The sequence below is a fragment of the Sapajus apella genome, unplaced genomic scaffold (genome assembly GCF_009761245.1).
Source record: "Sapajus apella isolate SASKATOON/1434 unplaced genomic scaffold, GSC_monkey_1.0 scaffold10, whole genome shotgun sequence".
Taxonomy (NCBI): domain Eukaryota; kingdom Metazoa; phylum Chordata; class Mammalia; order Primates; family Cebidae; genus Sapajus; species Sapajus apella.
Genome location: NW_022436950.1, coordinates 29,574,781 through 29,592,180, shown reverse-complemented (window position 1 = coordinate 29,592,180; position 17,400 = coordinate 29,574,781). Strand labels below are relative to the sequence as shown.

The following is a 17,400-nucleotide window of genomic DNA, read 5'->3' as shown; positions in this document are numbered from 1 at the left end:
CTTTTTCATCCCAGGGAAATTGACCCGGCGAGGCAGTTCAGATGCAGCCACTGAGATGGAGAGTCTGAGTGCCAGGCACTCCCACTCCCATCACACCCTGGTAAGCGACCTGCCGGACCCCTCCAACAGCCATGGAGAAAACACCGTCAAGGAAGGTGGGTAAGAGGTGAGACCTACGGGCAGAAGTTCAGATTTCTTTTCTTGTTTCTGTTCTTACACCATGTTAGTTTCCCATTGTAATCCACTTCCTGTGTTTTCTGAAAACTGGCATTCTTGAACTGTATTGCTTGGTAATTTACTTGTTAGCCATTTTTAGCATATCCTTAGTAGCAAGAGCTATTTAACACTGCACTGTAAACACCATACCTCTCAGAGGAAGTACAAGGACAAGCCATTCATATTTCTTTTCCAAAGATCATAGACCCACAGGGCTCAAAGAGACCTTGGAGGATATCTAGATTCAGTGCTTCAATCCCCTCTATGAGATCCCTCTGAAAGGGCTTCAGTGGGAGGAAAGTCACAGCCTTCCAAGGCCACCAATTTTTTTTTTCAGACAGCTTCTATTTTAGATAAGTTCTTATGCATTTTGTGTGGAGCAAACATGTGCCTCTGAGTGTAATTCAAGATAGGTTCTTATTCTGTACTTTTAACAGAATAATCAATTTTTGTCTTATGCTCTCATAGAAGCATAAATTTAGTTCCTCTTTGATCTGCACTGTATTTCAGATATTTGATGACATCTGTTGGTTGCCACCAGTTACTTTTAGCCAAAGGAGAAAAAAATTATTCATGTTTGTTGTTTATTAATATACTAGATAAAAATGCTGTAAACAAATAGTTTATATCAATATGATCGATCATCTAACAGTGGGTAAAATTCATCTATTCTGAATAACAAAGTCAATGTTAGACAGAAGTTAAATCCTAATCTTGGCCTTAAGAAAGCCAGTTATAATTCACATTTTTCTATAACCTATGGCCTTAGTAGCTTCAGTAGTTTCATTAGAGTTGAGAATAGTTTGAAAGTATAAGTTAAATATTTTCAAAAACTACAGCTGTTATTGTGGTCATGATTGAAATAATAACGTAACTGTCTAACTGATATTGTAAGTTAATGTAGGGAGAACTAAGACATTGCTTTTATTTCATTAGTGCGATCTCAGATCTCCACCATCACAGTTGCGACCTTCAATACCACGTTGGCGTCATTCAATGTAGGCTATGCAGACTTTTTCAGTGAGCATATGAGGAAACTCTGCAACCAGGTGCCTATCCCAGAGATGCCACATGAACCCCTGGCATGCGCGAACCTGCCTCGAAGCCTCACAGACTCCTGCATAAACTACAGCTACCTAGAGGACACAGAACATATTGATGGGACCAATAACTTTGTCCACAAGAATGGAATGCTTGATCTTTCTGTAAGAAGCAAGAATTTTTCTTGCCAAAGTTGGACAGATATCATTTAGTGCATTTTTTCATTGTAAGATGCAAAATGCGCACAGACTCTTAGAAATATCAAACCTTGAAATGAAAAAGCCATCCTTGAAAAAATTTCACAAATGTGTCAAGCATAATAGATGCACCTTACTTTTTTTCAAGTATTACACTAGATTTGATCTTATCTCAGAATATTTTTATAACCCCAAACTGTTAGTGAATCCCGAACATACATAAATAAATATACATATGTGTATGTTTAATAAGTCTGTTTTTTCTAGAATGAGAGAAAAAAATTCCTCACTTATTTTATTTTGATATATAAGCAACAGGACTACAAACCTCCTGTGTAGCCAGAAAAATGAATAGAAGTTCTTAAAAGATTTAAGCTTGCATTCTCAAGAGTGCCTGTCTTGAGTATAGTTATTAGCAAATGAAAGGGTTGTTATAATTTACAATTATATTTCACAAAATTTTTATTGCACATTAGGAATCCTGGCTTAGCAAATAATTTATAATATTAAAACCAATAAAGGAACATAATTTAAACATGCAAATATTTTGTACTTCAAGTGAAGTGTAAACAATGATACAGTCATGAATGAGCAAAAGGAAATCATTGTTGTTTATCCATTATTAATAATGAATAAAAGGCAGGGGATTAAAACACTTTATTTTTAAAAAATCAATAGAACAAGTTTCCATTTGGGCAAAAAATTAGTCTCCCAATGACTCACCATGCCTTAATATACCCATTAACTGTTGATATCATAGCATGTTTTATAAGATGTGCATGAGATAATACATGTGTATTTTTAATACTTTGGGTGACTTATTCTCTATATTAAGCAAATACACAAGATTCCAAAGCAACTTTTATAGGGAAATTTGACAATTGTCTAAATTATTTCTGTCCAATTTCATAGAATAGCCTAAGGAAATGGGTTAAACAGAATAACCAAATCTCTGTAGGGAGTGCAGGTAACTTAATCATGCCATGTTTAACTTGTCTTCCTCAGGTAGTTCTGAAGGCTGTTTACCTTGTCCTTAATCATGACATCAGCTCTCGCATCTGTGATGTGGCATTAAACATTGTGGAATGCTTGCTTCAACTTGGTGTGGTGCCCTGTATAGAAAAGAACAGAAAGAAGAGTGAAAACAAGGAAAATGAGACTTTAGAAAAGAGGCCAAGTGAGGGAGCTTTCCAATTCAAAGGAGTGTCTGGAAGTTCCACTTGTGGATTTGGGGGCCCTGCAGTTAGTGGAGCTGGAGATGGTGGAGGAGAAGAAGGAGGAGGTGGAGATGGAGGAGGTGGAGGAGGTGATGGAGGAGGAGGTGGAGGAGGTGGAAGCGGCCCTTATGAGAAGAAGGATAAGAACCAAGAGAAGGTATGACTGAACCACGTTATGTGTCCTTGTGCAATGTACCTAATTTCTTTCTAAAGCTTGCTTGCCAGGAATTTATTGACTCCAAACAGCATTTAGTCACTAGAGCAAAAAAGTGGAGAGTGGAGAAATCTCTTCATTAGGTTATCAGTAGGCCTTAGTAGAAACAGTTACATGAAACTGTACTCTAAATCCAAAAACTATTGCCATCCAAGCAGCGTTAGAGCTAATTCTCTAGTCATGTTATTTCTGCAAGAAATATATGATATACATTACATCTGAAATACATTTCAGATATGCTATATTGACATAATTCTCAGTCTGACACCGAGTATAACCTTTCTTAAAACTTTCAGGCTCTGACCTAATTGAGTAGTGTAGTCTTCTCAAGTTGCCATAACAAAATATCATAGACTGAGTGGCTTAAACAATAGAAATGTATTTCTCATGGTTCTGAAGACTGGGAAGTCCAAGTGCTGTCAGGTTTGGTTTTATTCTGAAGCCTCCTGTCTTGGCTTATAGATGACCACCATCTTATTATGTGCTCACATGGCCTCTTCTTTGTGCATACAGGGAAAGAGAAAGAGAGAGAGCAAAAGAGCTTTCTTGTGTCTCTTCTTATATAGGCCCAATCCCACTAGACCAGGCCCCACCATCATGATCTCACTAACCCTAATTGCCTCATATTCAAATACCATCTGGTTGAGGGGTTACAGCTTCAATGTATGAATTTAAAGAAGACACAAATATTCAGCCCATAACAAGCAGTATAATTTTTCCTCAATATAAAGTTATTTCTTTTAAGTAGCACATTTTTGGCAGCCAGCTTTAACCACAGTTAAGGAGAAAGCAAAGGAAGAATTTTGCTTGATTAGTTGGAGTTGGTTGAAGTGGGAATAACTCTCTTAGCCTCACTCAGCCTCTTATGTCTCACTGTGGCACATCCTGGTGGCTTTCATCTTTCTATTATTAACTGTTCTTAAATTTAATTCCCTGTCTTGTCAACATCTGGTGTATGATTTCTTAACATCAAGAATTGGTTTTCATCTTTAATTTTAAATACAAATTACTACACCTTAAATTCACATAACTTAGACTAATCTCAATTTACATTTTTAGATAGAAAATGATATTCAGAAATCGAAATTAACAAGAGATTTTAATCTCTAACAAATACTCTACACATCATGTCAAGTGTTCACACATGTGAAGCTATACTGTGTAGAGTTCTACCACCTAGATATATATTGTATAAACTATAAATTGTCAATTTTTCTTACATGTTATCAGATTTTCTCATCTGAGTAAATGTTGCAGTGCTCCCTCCTCTTTTACAATTTTTTCATTTCTTTTGAGTCCCACTTGACACTTGTTTAATATATATTTATCATCTGTGTTCCTTCATTTTATTGTTTACTCCTGTCTTCCCAATATTCATGGACTCTGATCCAAATATTCTTGCTCCAATAATCTTTGGTTGTTGAACCTTTTTCTTTAGGATTTTCTTCTCCTGCCTTAATCATATTAGTCATAAGGCAATTCTAAAAGACTTTATTGGTTTTTAAGTTTCCCAACACCTTAGCACCTTATCCATCACTGAAGATAAGGCAAGGAACCTCAGATCTCACTGTAAATGAAGATTATCTAAATAATGGTACAGATCACAAGAGATTTGATTGCAGATCCTAATATCTAAAGAATCATTCAGTGATCAATTGCTTAGGAATTAGCAAACAAAACCAAGTTATAAGGACCAAATTTGCAAGCACAGAAACTAGTGAGATCCTTACTGAATTTCCATTCTTTACCTATCAACTTTGTCTGGACAAAGAGGTTATAAATGGTATTTTGCCCATTATAACGTTCAAGGGAAATTAGAAAGGAAAATGGGAGAATATTTTGAAATATTGATAAGCTTTTATCTGCAAAGCTTAAATGTCCCAACTAACTTGATGAGGTTTTGTGTGTATGCTGGGGATCTCAGAGGTTCATCATTACTGTTTTGTTTTCATTTTTGCTTTTATCCAAGTTCCCATTTTAACAAAATTTTTTTTGAAAACCTACAAGTATCTTGACTATTTGGAACCTAGATATTATCTAGATACTATAGCTTGATATAATAGATGGTATTTTGACCAAAATTATCACTTTTTATCAATACGGGTTTTAAAAAATCAGATTATGTGGTCTCCAATACAGCCACCAAGATATATATGTTTTAGTTAGTTCCCAAAATAATATTCTTTTTGGTACAAAGAATTTATAAAATAAAACCTGATGGTGGGTCAAGTGCCTTCTGTTTGTGATTCACACAGGTCTGTTCTGCCCCAAACCCATCTGTTATCTTCAGTGAAATCAGAAGGTTTATCTAATTTTGCAACTTACTAATAACAGAAGCATAGGAATTGATTAAGACAGAAGGGAAAATCTAATTGCCATTCCTGTATTTGCACTAACGTGTGCTGAGAGCTTGGAATGTTATTTAATATCTTCAATTGTTTGCCTGTAGCTTGCTATATCTTTCTGAATGTCTCCTATGAAAGCAGCCTGAATCCCAAGGACATCTGAAGGTCTAAAGAAATAAAAACCTGAATAGATATTTACAAAAAGCTTTCAGAACTAGAGAATTTTTAAAGGCACTTATAATAATTTTAAAATGTGTGTAAACCAATCTTCCACATAAGCCCTTGCTCAGGATGACCTTTTCTGAGGCACTGCTGTATTAGGCTTTGTAGCCTGTACAGAGCCCTGACCGCAAAGGCCCTTGGCTAAAGAGGCCAGTGAGGACTGAAATCCAGTTCAGCCTCTGCTTTCGGAACCACTCACCAAAGGATTGCATCCATTCAGAGGGCTCACTTTCTTCTAATTTTCCACCTATGGGGTGCCTTTTCTAATTTGCATAAAGGTGCTCCAGAGGAAAGCAGTGCCCCACATGTAAAAATAATAATTTTATTATTTGCTCATTTTTATTAGCAAATTAACTGGAAATTTAATAATATTTGCTATTATTAATAATAAATTGGTGTTCTATTATTATGTGCCTTTCATGTTTTAACTCTAATTCTCACAACTCTATGAAATAGATATCATGATTCTGATTTCGTAAGGCACAGATAGGTTAAGTAGTTTGTCCAAGGTTATATAGTTAGCAGATGTTGAAGCTAAAATTGGAATTCAAACTAAAAATTCAAAAATCTGAAAGCCTAAAATGCTCCAAGATCTGACATAAGGCCACAAGTAGAAAATTCCTGGCCTCATGTGACAAGTCACAGATAAAATGCAGTCGAAACTTTATTTCATGCACAAAATTATTAAATTATATAAGATTGTCTTCAACTTATGTATATAAGGCCTATATGAAGCATAAATGAATTTTGTGTTTAGACTTGGATCCTATTCCCATCTCATTATGTATATGCAAATATTCCAAAATCTGAAAAAATCTGAAATCTAAAATACTTCTAGTCCAAGTATTTTGAATAAGGATATTCAACCTATATATATATATATATATATAGTTCTGTTGATAAGTTTGAGTCTTCTATTTGCAACCTTCTGAGCTGTCTTAAGTAAGGTTCCCTGGAAACAGACTCCAACATGAATATATGTGTACAGGCAATTTACTGGAATGTCCTCTCAGGATTAAGCTGTTAGGTGTGAAGAAGCAGGATGGGGCATAGAGAGAAATTGAACTACAGTGTAGTTGTAATAGAGGCCTAAGCTAGTTACACAGAGAGCTCTGAAGCTGGGATGGCTCTTTAAGTAGTCTCCAAAGAGACCTTTTTGGCAAACACACCCTGGCTCCCTTTATGACCCTGTCCAGTCATTAGAGGTAGACTATCTCCAGGAAGAGAGTATAATGTTGGATGAGGCAGCTTGCTAACTGGGGCTTTCAGAGGCACTCATCTGAGGGCAGTAGCCATCACCACTTTGAATAGCTCAGAGGATGAATGCTTCAGTGCCAAGAGGGGAGTTATCTGGAGTTCAGCACCACTTCCACTACAAGAGCTTACAGATAAGAAAAGAAGGACCAACTGGATAACACTAGGGGAGGAGAAAGTCAACCCTATCATAGTAAGGCCCATGCTAATGTATAGATAAGCCCCTATTCCTTTTATACCACATGCATATTTGAATACTTGTATCTGGTTCCACAGTTTATGTGTCAACCCAATCATGTGGCTATGGAAAAGTCCCATACAATTTGCAGAACAATTCTCATACATTGTTTAATTTGCTCTGCATAGTAAACCTATGAAGTCATAAGGGCAGCTATTAGAATCCTAAATTCACAGGTAAGGAAACAAAAATACAAAGAGATTAGTTAACTTATCTAACATCATATGCAGTTAAGGACCAGGCACTGGAATCCCAGGTTTATGGTGTATGTGCTGACAGTAGGATGTGGGAGGACTGAGACAGGTTGCAGCTTCCCAAACAAAGTGGCTCTTCCACACTGCGCTCTGCATCATTCCTTAGCAACTGCTTCCTTATGCTTCTTTGGAAATAACTCAAGGAAGTTTCTTTTTTGGAAGCCATGTTCTCCACTAACAACAAAGATTAAATGGGGCAAAAGAGAAGGTATGAATATGAATTCTCATGATTCCTCTCAGGGGGTCTTCCTATTTAGCCTCAAGAGAAGAATCAAGCTGGAAGTGTTTATAAAGTTCTGTATATTCTCACTTTGCTTGTGCATGTGTATTATAATACAGTGAAAGCATATGATTAGAAAAAAGCCCTCAAAAATGTCAGCAGTTGCCATGAGATTTCAAAGTTCCAGACTTTGATCAGTTCCAGAAACTTAGCAGTGATCCTGGCCTAGTGGTAGTATCAGAAGCCTACTGATGAGGGTAGTTTCTAACAAAACTTACTTGCTTTCATCACTGATAGTCTCCACTGACACTCTTTAAGTGATTGTCTGACAGCAGTCAAGATATAAAAGCATGTCTTCTAACAAAGAGGCCTATACTTATATTCTGTAGCAACAGAGAGTGTTCAAAATACATAGTTTTTTTTTAAAATCATATACAAAATTTTAGAAAACTGAGTATGTTTGTTGAGCCCATTACAATTCTGTTTTCCAAATTGCAGATGCTCACTGTAAAGCATATACATTTCATTTAATAATACAATAGAATCATAGCAAAAGGACCTCAGTGACAAAGTAAACAGACTTCTCTTTCTTTCTTATTCATGGGTACCAGGATGAAAGTACACCTGTAAGCAACCATAGGCTTGCTCTAACAATGCTCATCAAAATAGTGAAGTCTTTGGGATGTGCCTATGGTTGCGGAGAAGGACACCGAGGGCTCTCTGGAGATCGTCTGAGACACCAGGTATTCCGAGAGAATGTAAGAGAATTAAAGTAGATTCCATTTCCTCTCCCTCTTCCTTTCCTTCCGTTTAAGTCCTTTGACAATGAGGGTCAGTGTTCCCTGAAAAATATTGTATTTTGTAGGAGTAATTCATGCCGTTTTGGCATGAGGAGATTCTTATGAGATATCTCAAGACATCTAAAACCCAGGCTTAGGAAAGTTTAATTGGGAAAACATTTCTGCCTCCTGCCTAGGGCAGACCAACTCCTAATTAGTGAAAGGATATATAATTGGAATATGTGAAGTGCAGCTTGAAAGAACTTTTGCACAGATGAATACATTTAGCAAGCTTTTGATGGCCTGTAACAAATGACTTTTTAATCATCTGCCTGGGTACTGTAGAAGCATATTGCATATTGGAGAAAGGGGTCGAAGTTTTAGGACCTGGTATATTGTCCTTCCAAAGATGTGGAAAATGGCCCTTATTGGGACAAAACAGGACTGTAAAAGTAGCCAGTTATTATATGGCTGCTTTATTTGAGAATGAACCTTGTCTTCTGAATATTTGAGCTCATGTCCCTGTCAACTGTGTGAAACTTGAAACTCTGCACTTGGGCTTGCCAAATGTAATGCTGTCATGGAAATGGTCTTCCAGCTTTTTTTTTTTTTCCCCTCTGCTGACTATTAATTTTCCTTTTCAATTTGAACAATAACCTACTTTCACGGTCTGAGCTGGGAGAGTTGCTTCATATGTATATTTGAATTGAAATCATAAGAAAATATGCTCTTAAAAATAAGAGTTTGATGAAAATTTGAGTCCTAAAAAATACTTTGGCGTATCTTGGCAGAGTTTTAGGATCATGTCAAAATCCAATGCCAACCCCTTTTTCCTTGATATTAGGTTTTGTCATGAAATGTTCACACAGTATTAGCATGCTGGGTTTCTTGCTTAATGTATCATCTCTCATTTATCCATCTATCTATCCTTTTCTGTTTTGCTCTGTTATATTCTATGATGTTGTATTATTTTAATTTATTATGTGTATGTGGGGGTTATATTTACACTTATTAGCTTCTAAATTTTGAAACTTGAAAATTTTGACCAAGATCTAGATTTTGAGGCCAAAAATTGAAAATAATAATTAATAAGGCTATAGAAAGCTGGCATTGCCCCCATCTTTGCACATGTGTATGTGATTTTTTTATCTTTGATTTTAAATTCTATTACAGTATGAATAAATACCCTCAAAGACAAATAAACCACATCACTCCCCATGCAGAAGACCAATTTCATGACATGAAACAGTGAAACATAACATGCTTTATGTCATGCTTTAATTAGAAGTATAAACTGGCTCTGATAACCACAATTTGTCTTTCTGGATTCACAGAAAGCAGGGTGAGTTGGATCGGAAGCTATTTGAGGAGCTGTTGTTGTCACTTAGTTCATCATACTTTCCACCTGAACACTTTCTATGAGGGCATCCAGCCAGTGTTCTACCTGTCTAATCAATTTGACTTATGAAACAATTCCTCTATTATCTTGTTTGTTCAATGCTCATTATTGATATTATATTTGCTTATTTGCTTATTCATACTCAGCAAACACATTGTCCAAGAGATATAAATTTGGGAAATTTTCCCTGGGAAATGTTCAATTCCAGAAGCTAAACATTTCCAGATTTCTCTACCATTGGCCTTTCAGAAACGACTTAACTTTTAAGATGCTAAGAATATTTCTCATCTTTGCCAGACAAGGTCCTCTCCCTAGCTTTTTTCTTCCAAGAAACAGAAGGCTACTCTAACGATATTCATCAAAGTGTCCAGCAATTTTATCATATAATGCCTCAATGTATGTTAGAGTATTAATCTAATCATTAGCTGGTAGTCCCCAATTATTGAAAAGGAATTAATTTCTTAAATGTTTTATATCTTTTGAAGAAGTTCAAGATATTCATTCAGAATTAGTATTTAAAGTTTGATATTCTTATGCTTGCTTTAACTTCCCACTGAACTTATACAGACCATACAGACATTTTAATATCCTCTAAAGGCAAGATTTGAAATTATGCCTTTTTTGGCATATTTTATAGAAAACAGAATAATTTGTACTTCAAGGCCTGCCAACTGAGGGTTTTAAAGTGTTTTAAGAATGCTACAATAAACATCTTCACAAATTCTTTATGGAATGACAAATACTTCTTCATGCAAAATATATTTTGCCTAAGTGCTTTGCAAACCTCATTTTATAGCTAGCAGCATTTATTTTTCAAGAAAAAAAATGAGTTTGTTCAATAGGGAAACTTGTAAACTCCCTGGGAATAAAAATACCTAATTTCAAATCTAGGACATAGTAAAGGAAAAATGAAAAACATATCAATCCATCTGACTTTGCAAAACAGATGGAGAGATGATAACAAGGTTATACCAAGAAGCCTACTGCTAATTCCAAGTTTCAGTCTTTTACGTTCTTTTTTCTCTCTCTCTCTCAAAATTTCCAAGGATTTTTTCCTGGGCCTTGATTTGTCAAAACGGTGACATAACTAAGTTTTCTTCTAGGCCACATTGAAGGGCACCAATAAAATCCCAATTCTTAGGAATTGCCTTCCCTAATCTGACTTCAATGCCTGTGCCTGGTTGTCCCAAAGTTCTCCATCCATAATTGAAATGGCCCTCATTCAGCCACCCCTTCTTTCTTGATCCTTATCCCTTTTCCCCTCAACCCAGAGACTTCGGTCATTGTCCCATTTCATTTCATTGTACAGACATTCTTTTATCTCTTTTATTCAGATGTAGTATGGCACGTATCTTCCCATTGCCCACAGCCTTTGAGGTTTTCTAAAATAGATTGTCAATTCTATCACCTATCTAAATTTCAAACTTTGAGGTTTTTTCATTAAGATCTTAAAATCTCGACCTTGGTGAAAATACTGAACTCTTTCTGGGACCAGCATTAGACCTTAGCTTTGAGTTTTGGGGTTTTTCCTGTGGAGCAGTTGTTCTCATTGTAAACATCCTCAGACTTCTCAGTCTGTCTCTGCTCACATCTTACTCAGATAAGAGGGGCTAGCAGGGTTGCCTGGCACTGACCACTGGGGATGGTTGGAAACCCTTGCCTTCTGAAGGCTTCTGTCTCAGACTACCAGTGTCCGTAGCTTAAGCTGGTACTTGTGACTTTTTCACTTTTCTTCCTTCATTGCAGGCCCAGAACTGCCTCACTAAGCTATACAAGCTAGATAAGATGCAGTTCCGACAAACCATGAGGGACTATGTGAACAAGGACTCTCTCAATAATGTAGTGGACTTCTTGCATGCTTTGCTAGGATTTTGTATGGAGCCAGTCACTGACAGTAAGTAAAGATGTACCTGAGATCTAGGAGAAGTCGTTGTAAGGTGAAGCAGGTAGTGTTTCAGGGGAACACTAAATTTGTGGAGGTAGAATTTAGAGGAAAGATACATATGTGTCCGTGTGTGTGTGTGTGTGTGTTTGCATGTGTGTGTATAAAGTATAAACAAGAAAAGCTTGCACATTATCTCTGAGGACACATTTTGGAGACTTTCTGAGGACAACTTACCACAATAAATGAGCTTGGTAAAGCTTGTGGCATTCTCACCTAACCCCTCAATTTTTATACTACCACTCATGGGATTCCTCTCTCTCATATAACGTTCTGTTGTATGACATCTGAGGCAGTGATCAGATTCGTTAGTTCAACAGCTATGAAATGAGTATCTATAATGTACAGGTATCATAGTGGTACTGTGCTTGACAATTTTTTCACAAAGTAAAATGGAAGAAAAAAACCTTATAATTTTGTAGTAAACAGTAACACAATTTTGACACACACAGATACTTAATTTTTTAAAAAACAGGCAAATGGATCCAGAGATAAATCTACAAGCTATTTTATAAGTTCATGGCTTTCAGAAAACTCTACTATGAAGATTTAAGTTATAGGGGGAGACCAATAAGTGTCAATTGCGTTTATAGTAAACCAAAGACCACCAGTACAATGTGAATGCAAATGCAGCAATGCAATGAAAATAATGCGTGATGCCTGAGTTGAATAAAATACACATTTTAATTTGAGCCTGAGAAGGATAGCTTTGTAGTATAGGCTTTTATTGTTTATATAATACATGTATGATAGTAGTTGATTAGTTTACAATGAAAGTATATTTGCTGGATTTAGAAGCAGTTTTCTTGGTTGTAACCCAGGAATATTGCTTGGTTTCACATTAAAATAAAATATTGCTCCTCTATAGAACCTCTCAATCTGTTAGCAGAGTTGTTTTAAACCAAACACATTGTACGTTAAAAAAACAATGAATTAGGATTGTAGTTGAGACAATGCAAGAAAAATTCTTGATTACAAATTATTATTTTTCTTTTTTATAAACCATTTGAGATAGAAACCATAAGCATAGACTAAAATATTTTCTTTCAGCAATGGAAAATCTAGAGATCATCCCCTATCGATTGGCACAGAGAGTGAGAGGTTTGTAATAAAGTGTATTACTTTAAAGTGATAAATCCCCTCTGCATTGCTTGCTATTCGGGAGTGGATCACAGTGAATCAGCCAGGCAGACATAAGTCCCCATCTGGTCAGTCTTGGAGCTTCCCATGCCCTTCGTCACATTTCACAGGTGATTCACAGGCCATGAGAAATCCTATGGCACGGGCACAGGATACCTATGTGTCTGTCGCCTATGAAAGATCCAGTTTTCTGTGAAAAACTGGTGTAAAGTACCATGGGACTGAAGGCTTCCATTCACTGGCATTTCACATATGGGTGAGCAAGAAGGATGTGGCTCTGAGGGACGTGGGAGGTTTCCCCTCTCCATCTGCCCAAGACGTTTCTGGAAGAACTCTGCAGTTCTTGGCAGGACTCTGTCTTCCCCAGGGCCTGTGTGAGCTTCCCTGCAGGGCTCCCACCTGACTCTTCCATCTCCCTTCCCAGGTCACCTGGTTGACCCCATCTAATTCCACTTCAGGCAGACTGAACAATTTCCATTGAGAAAGTAGCATTTCTTACCACCAAAAAGCTTGCAAATGAACTCTCCATTGAAGGGTCATTTAGGAAACTTTTTAAAAAGTGATCACCTATTTAAAAACTACGCTAAGCCTAAAACTCTTTCCTAAAGATAAGAGTTGGTTTCCTTTCCTTTGCTAAGATTTATCAACCAAGCCGTTCTGCAAATGCAATTGGTTGTTTCATAGTAAAGACTCTGAAGGAGACTATGATTCATTTATTTCCAAGTCTGCATAGTATTATTAAACCAGGGGCATCTTTAATTCCTTGTTTCTGTATTTCATGTAGCACTTCACTAATTCCTGGGTGCCAAGTACTGCCTTACTTCTACCCATTGTGTAGCTTAAAGGAAACATTGTCTTTAATTTGTGCCTTTGCATTCCAGACAAGGCTGGGTTTGGAAATAACTTCACCACAGTGGACAACAAATCCACAGCCCAAAATGTGGAAGGCATTATCGTCAGTGCCATGTTTAAATCCCTCATCACACGCTGCGCTTCAACCACACATGAATTGCACAGCCCTGAGAATCTGGTGAGAAGCTCTCCTCTCTTCCCACAGGAGGGCTCAGTCTCTGCCCTGAGAAAAGTTCTCATTGTCGTGGCCATGAGGAAGAGAAGTTGAAATCTAAAAGTCTACATTTTAAAGTTAAAATATCTATTTTCCCCGGTGTCACCAGTAAGTCACAAAGGAGACTTAACAACACTTTTCCTTTCCTTGTTACTCATTGTGCAAATTCACCTATCTTCCTCTCCCATCTCAAAGGTTATGGAGTGTTCAGTGAAATAATTGTAAAGTACATTGAGCCCTTCAAAAAGAAGGTTCTAGAGCACAGTTTGTTGGCTCATAAAATACTAAATAATGTTATTCTAAGCATTATTTGAACCCATATTTACTTTAAAAATTAATGCAAATATGTTGCTGAAGTTGGTTTTGTTTTCTTTTATTAGCCACTGTCTGTAATCTTTTAGCTACTTGTCTTGAAAGACTGTTAATTAAACCACTAAAGTCACAATAGGATAGGGAAAAACTAGGTTATAAAAGGCTAGTGCTAAAGGAATAAGAATGACACAATATACTTCAGGGACTCCGGGGAAGGGTGGAAAGGAGTTGAGAGATAAAAGACTACAAATCTGGTTCAGTTTATACTGCTTGGAGGATGGGTGCACCAAAAGCTCACAAATCACCACTAAATAACTTACTCATGTAACCAAATACCATCTGTTCCCCAAAACCTGTAGAAATAAAAAAAAAGTTTTTAAAGGCTAGTGCTTAATTGCCACCAAGGAGATTGTGGTTTGTAGATTAAGACTGAAAAAATTTGACACGAATAGATGAATTCAGGTATCTTTGGGAGGCAAAGTAGCATTTCTCTATGCTACCAGTCTGTTAGATATTATGACCCTTATGCAGAAATCAGCCCATTTGCACATGTGGACCCTATCATCTAATGTACCCAAATCAAGGGAATTATTTAAGCTATTATAACTATTGAAACAATTCACTCAACTTGAGATAAACAGAATAAAACCCCAAACTAAAGGAATTGAACTTTGCTGACAATCAAAGCCAACCCAGCAAGGTTCTTGGAGCTTGAGTGTAACACAGGTACCATCCATGCATGCAATTTGGCCATAGCAAAAGTAATTTAACAGGTTGATTTTAATATACATGACTGCTTATAAATCTTTTTTAATAGACTCATGTATAGAAAAATACTATATTTCTTGATTTTTAAAAAAAGAAATAATCTTGTTTGATTTTGAACTCCCATTCCGTAAGAACAGTGGGACATCAAACTTTAGTCATTCTTGGGGTTCTCCACTTCACAGTGTGGTATAAAGACCCCAGTCTTAGGTAGCATCTAGAGCATTGGGAGGTTCCAGAGGTCTCAATTATTAGCCTACACCTCTGATTTCACATAGCACTCTTTGCTATGTGCTTAGGGCTATGCACCCTTTGGTGAGTTTGGAATCTTTTTTTTTTTTTTGGAGTCTTGCCCCATTCCTAGAGGAGCTGCTGCAGAGCAGAGTGAGGGGCACAGTGCCCTGTTGCCCACAGAACCCAAAGGGTTCTCCATCCATGTTTTCCCCAAAGGTCCTACCTTCTACTTTCCTAAAACTTATGGGTATATTTGTCCCAGTGGTCTTAGGTTTTGAAAACCAAAACTACCAAGGTAAGTGTTCTTTAGGCTTCTGCATTCTTCCTTGTCATGAACCTAAGGCAAGAAATATAGTTAAATACCTTCTTGAGCAGAGAGAGAGGGGAAATTCTGATGCAAAGCTTAATTTCTCAAGAAAAAGTCCTGCATATATATTTTAAATATTGATTTACCAATATATTGGTTTTAATAGCCCTATATCACCTTGAGTTTGTAGTCAAGTTCATGTTCAAATGTGCGAAAACATATATGTAATCTACCAAATCTGTCCAGCAAAATGCATCATCCTTTGAATAATCTGGCTTCAATAGAAGTGTCTAGAGGACTTAACATATTTTGACATAATGATGCAGAAAATTTGAAGAAGCTGAACAGGGACTGAAATCTCTAGTGTAAACAAATTTTTGATTACCTTTTTCTTTTCAGGCATCTCTTCAGAAGTTACAATTAAAAGAGAAAATTAAAGCTTGGGAATCCAAGGGTTTAAAGTGTAAATTAATGTCTTTCTAATCATGCAGCCAACTTTCTGAATGAAACGTGGCAACCATCCTTTTTCATACCAAGGATAACCGACAAAGGTCTTGGTAATGTTCTATAGGAACGTTATAGAGGGAATATGCCACCAGTTTCATCAGTAGTAAACTGTCTTGTCTTATGATTCCAGTGCTCATCTAAGCCTAAGGAATTACTTTTTTCCTCTCTACCTGGAGAAATGATTTAATCGCACAGCTATCTTTCTTTCCCCAACTTCCTTCTTGCCTCCAAACAGGGGCTGTATTGTGACATCCGTCAGCTGGTCCAGTTTATCAAGGAGGCTCACGGGAATGTCTTCAGGAGAGTAGCCCTTAGTGCTTTGCTTGACAGTGCCGAGAAGTTAGCACCAGGGAAAAAGGCGGAGGAGAATGAACAGGAATCTAAGCCTGCAGGCAGTAAAAGGTTGGAAGCTTGAACTCTCTGAATATTAATGTTTGCCTTATGTCAGTAGAATAAAATCTGCTGTTGTACTGTTTGTGCGCTTCTTGATGTGGTGAAACTTCCGTGTAAGACTGGTAAAGCTATCTTGTGTAAATGGTTTCACTGGTATGGTCTAGCTGCAGCTTAGAAAATGAATTAATTTACTGTCAAATAAATGCCGCCTCTAATATGAATTAATGCTTACTTGTTCTTGAACTTTCATATACTTAAACTTCACCTCATAGCTCTTAATTAAACAGTAAAATGCTACCTGTTTTAGTCTCTTCTGTACATGATTTACACTTTTATTCAGAAAGGAAAAGGAATTACTGATACCATATGAGCCTGTTCAGTAAAATCTATTCTAAATGTGGCAAAAGACAAATGGTTAATACCCTGTTGTTTTTCCTTCTAGTAAACATATAATTATTTTATGTCTATTATATTTTAAATGCCACTTAAAAATTAAAAGAAACTCCTAAACTTAAAATCCTGCTTGCAGTTAATGACTCTGTTTGCAATAATGATGCTATTGTGAAGCAAAAAGGCAGCTAAGTCATGAGTTAATGGTGTGGTATAAATTCCATACAACATAGACCCCTGGTGACATAAAGTTCACAAGCTGCAAAGTTGTCTACAACAGAGTGTTTTATTTTATGAAGTATATGAAGTATTAGGAGTTGGTATCCTGCTCTGTTGTAATTGTTGGAATGCACCATTTGCATAGGTCAGAGGCAGGAAGTGTTGTGGATAAAGGCCAGGTATCCTCTGCACCTGAGGAATGTCGCAGCTTCATGTCCGGTCGCCCCTCACAGACTCCAGAGCAGTAAGTAGCACTGGTTTTGTCTCCAATGCAGAAGGCTATGCACTTCACACTGGAAGAATTTCTATTTTCCAAACTGCTCTTTGTTTGTTTTTCATCTCCTTTGAACTTGCATTGTTTCTACCCTTTACATTTCATTCCCAATGCCACTAACCTCTCCAGGCCAAATCACAAATAACCAGCCTGGGCCTATAAGAAGCCTCCCTACTACATTTCCCATCTCCAAATGGCATATGTACCAGGTAGTCTGGGGGTGTCATCCAGTTTCTTGCTTAAAATCACTTATAA

The 17,400-nt window shown here is 36.9% G+C and overlaps 1 protein-coding gene across 13 annotated transcripts in view; it reads left to right on the top strand.

Moving 5' to 3' along the window:
• Positions 1–17,400, top strand: part of UNC80 (unc-80 homolog, NALCN channel complex subunit) — a 225,223-nt gene that overhangs the window by 47,567 nt on the left and 160,256 nt on the right. For 11 of the 13 annotated variants that reach the window (XM_032278345.1, XM_032278344.1, XM_032278351.1 and 8 more), the window contains exons 11-18: positions 15–155; positions 1,153–1,421; positions 2,460–2,828; positions 8,030–8,176; positions 11,343–11,490; positions 13,560–13,708; positions 16,105–16,271; positions 17,017–17,115. In XM_032278345.1, the coding sequence (XP_032134236.1) occupies positions 15–155; positions 1,153–1,421; positions 2,460–2,828; positions 8,030–8,176; positions 11,343–11,490; positions 13,560–13,708; positions 16,105–16,271; positions 17,017–17,115 (1,489 nt within the window). The remainder of the gene's footprint in view (positions 1–14; positions 156–1,152; positions 1,422–2,459; positions 2,829–8,029; positions 8,177–11,342; positions 11,491–13,559; positions 13,709–16,104; positions 16,272–17,016; positions 17,116–17,400) is intronic. The other 2 variants (XM_032278347.1, XM_032278354.1) reach the window with 1 other exon arrangement.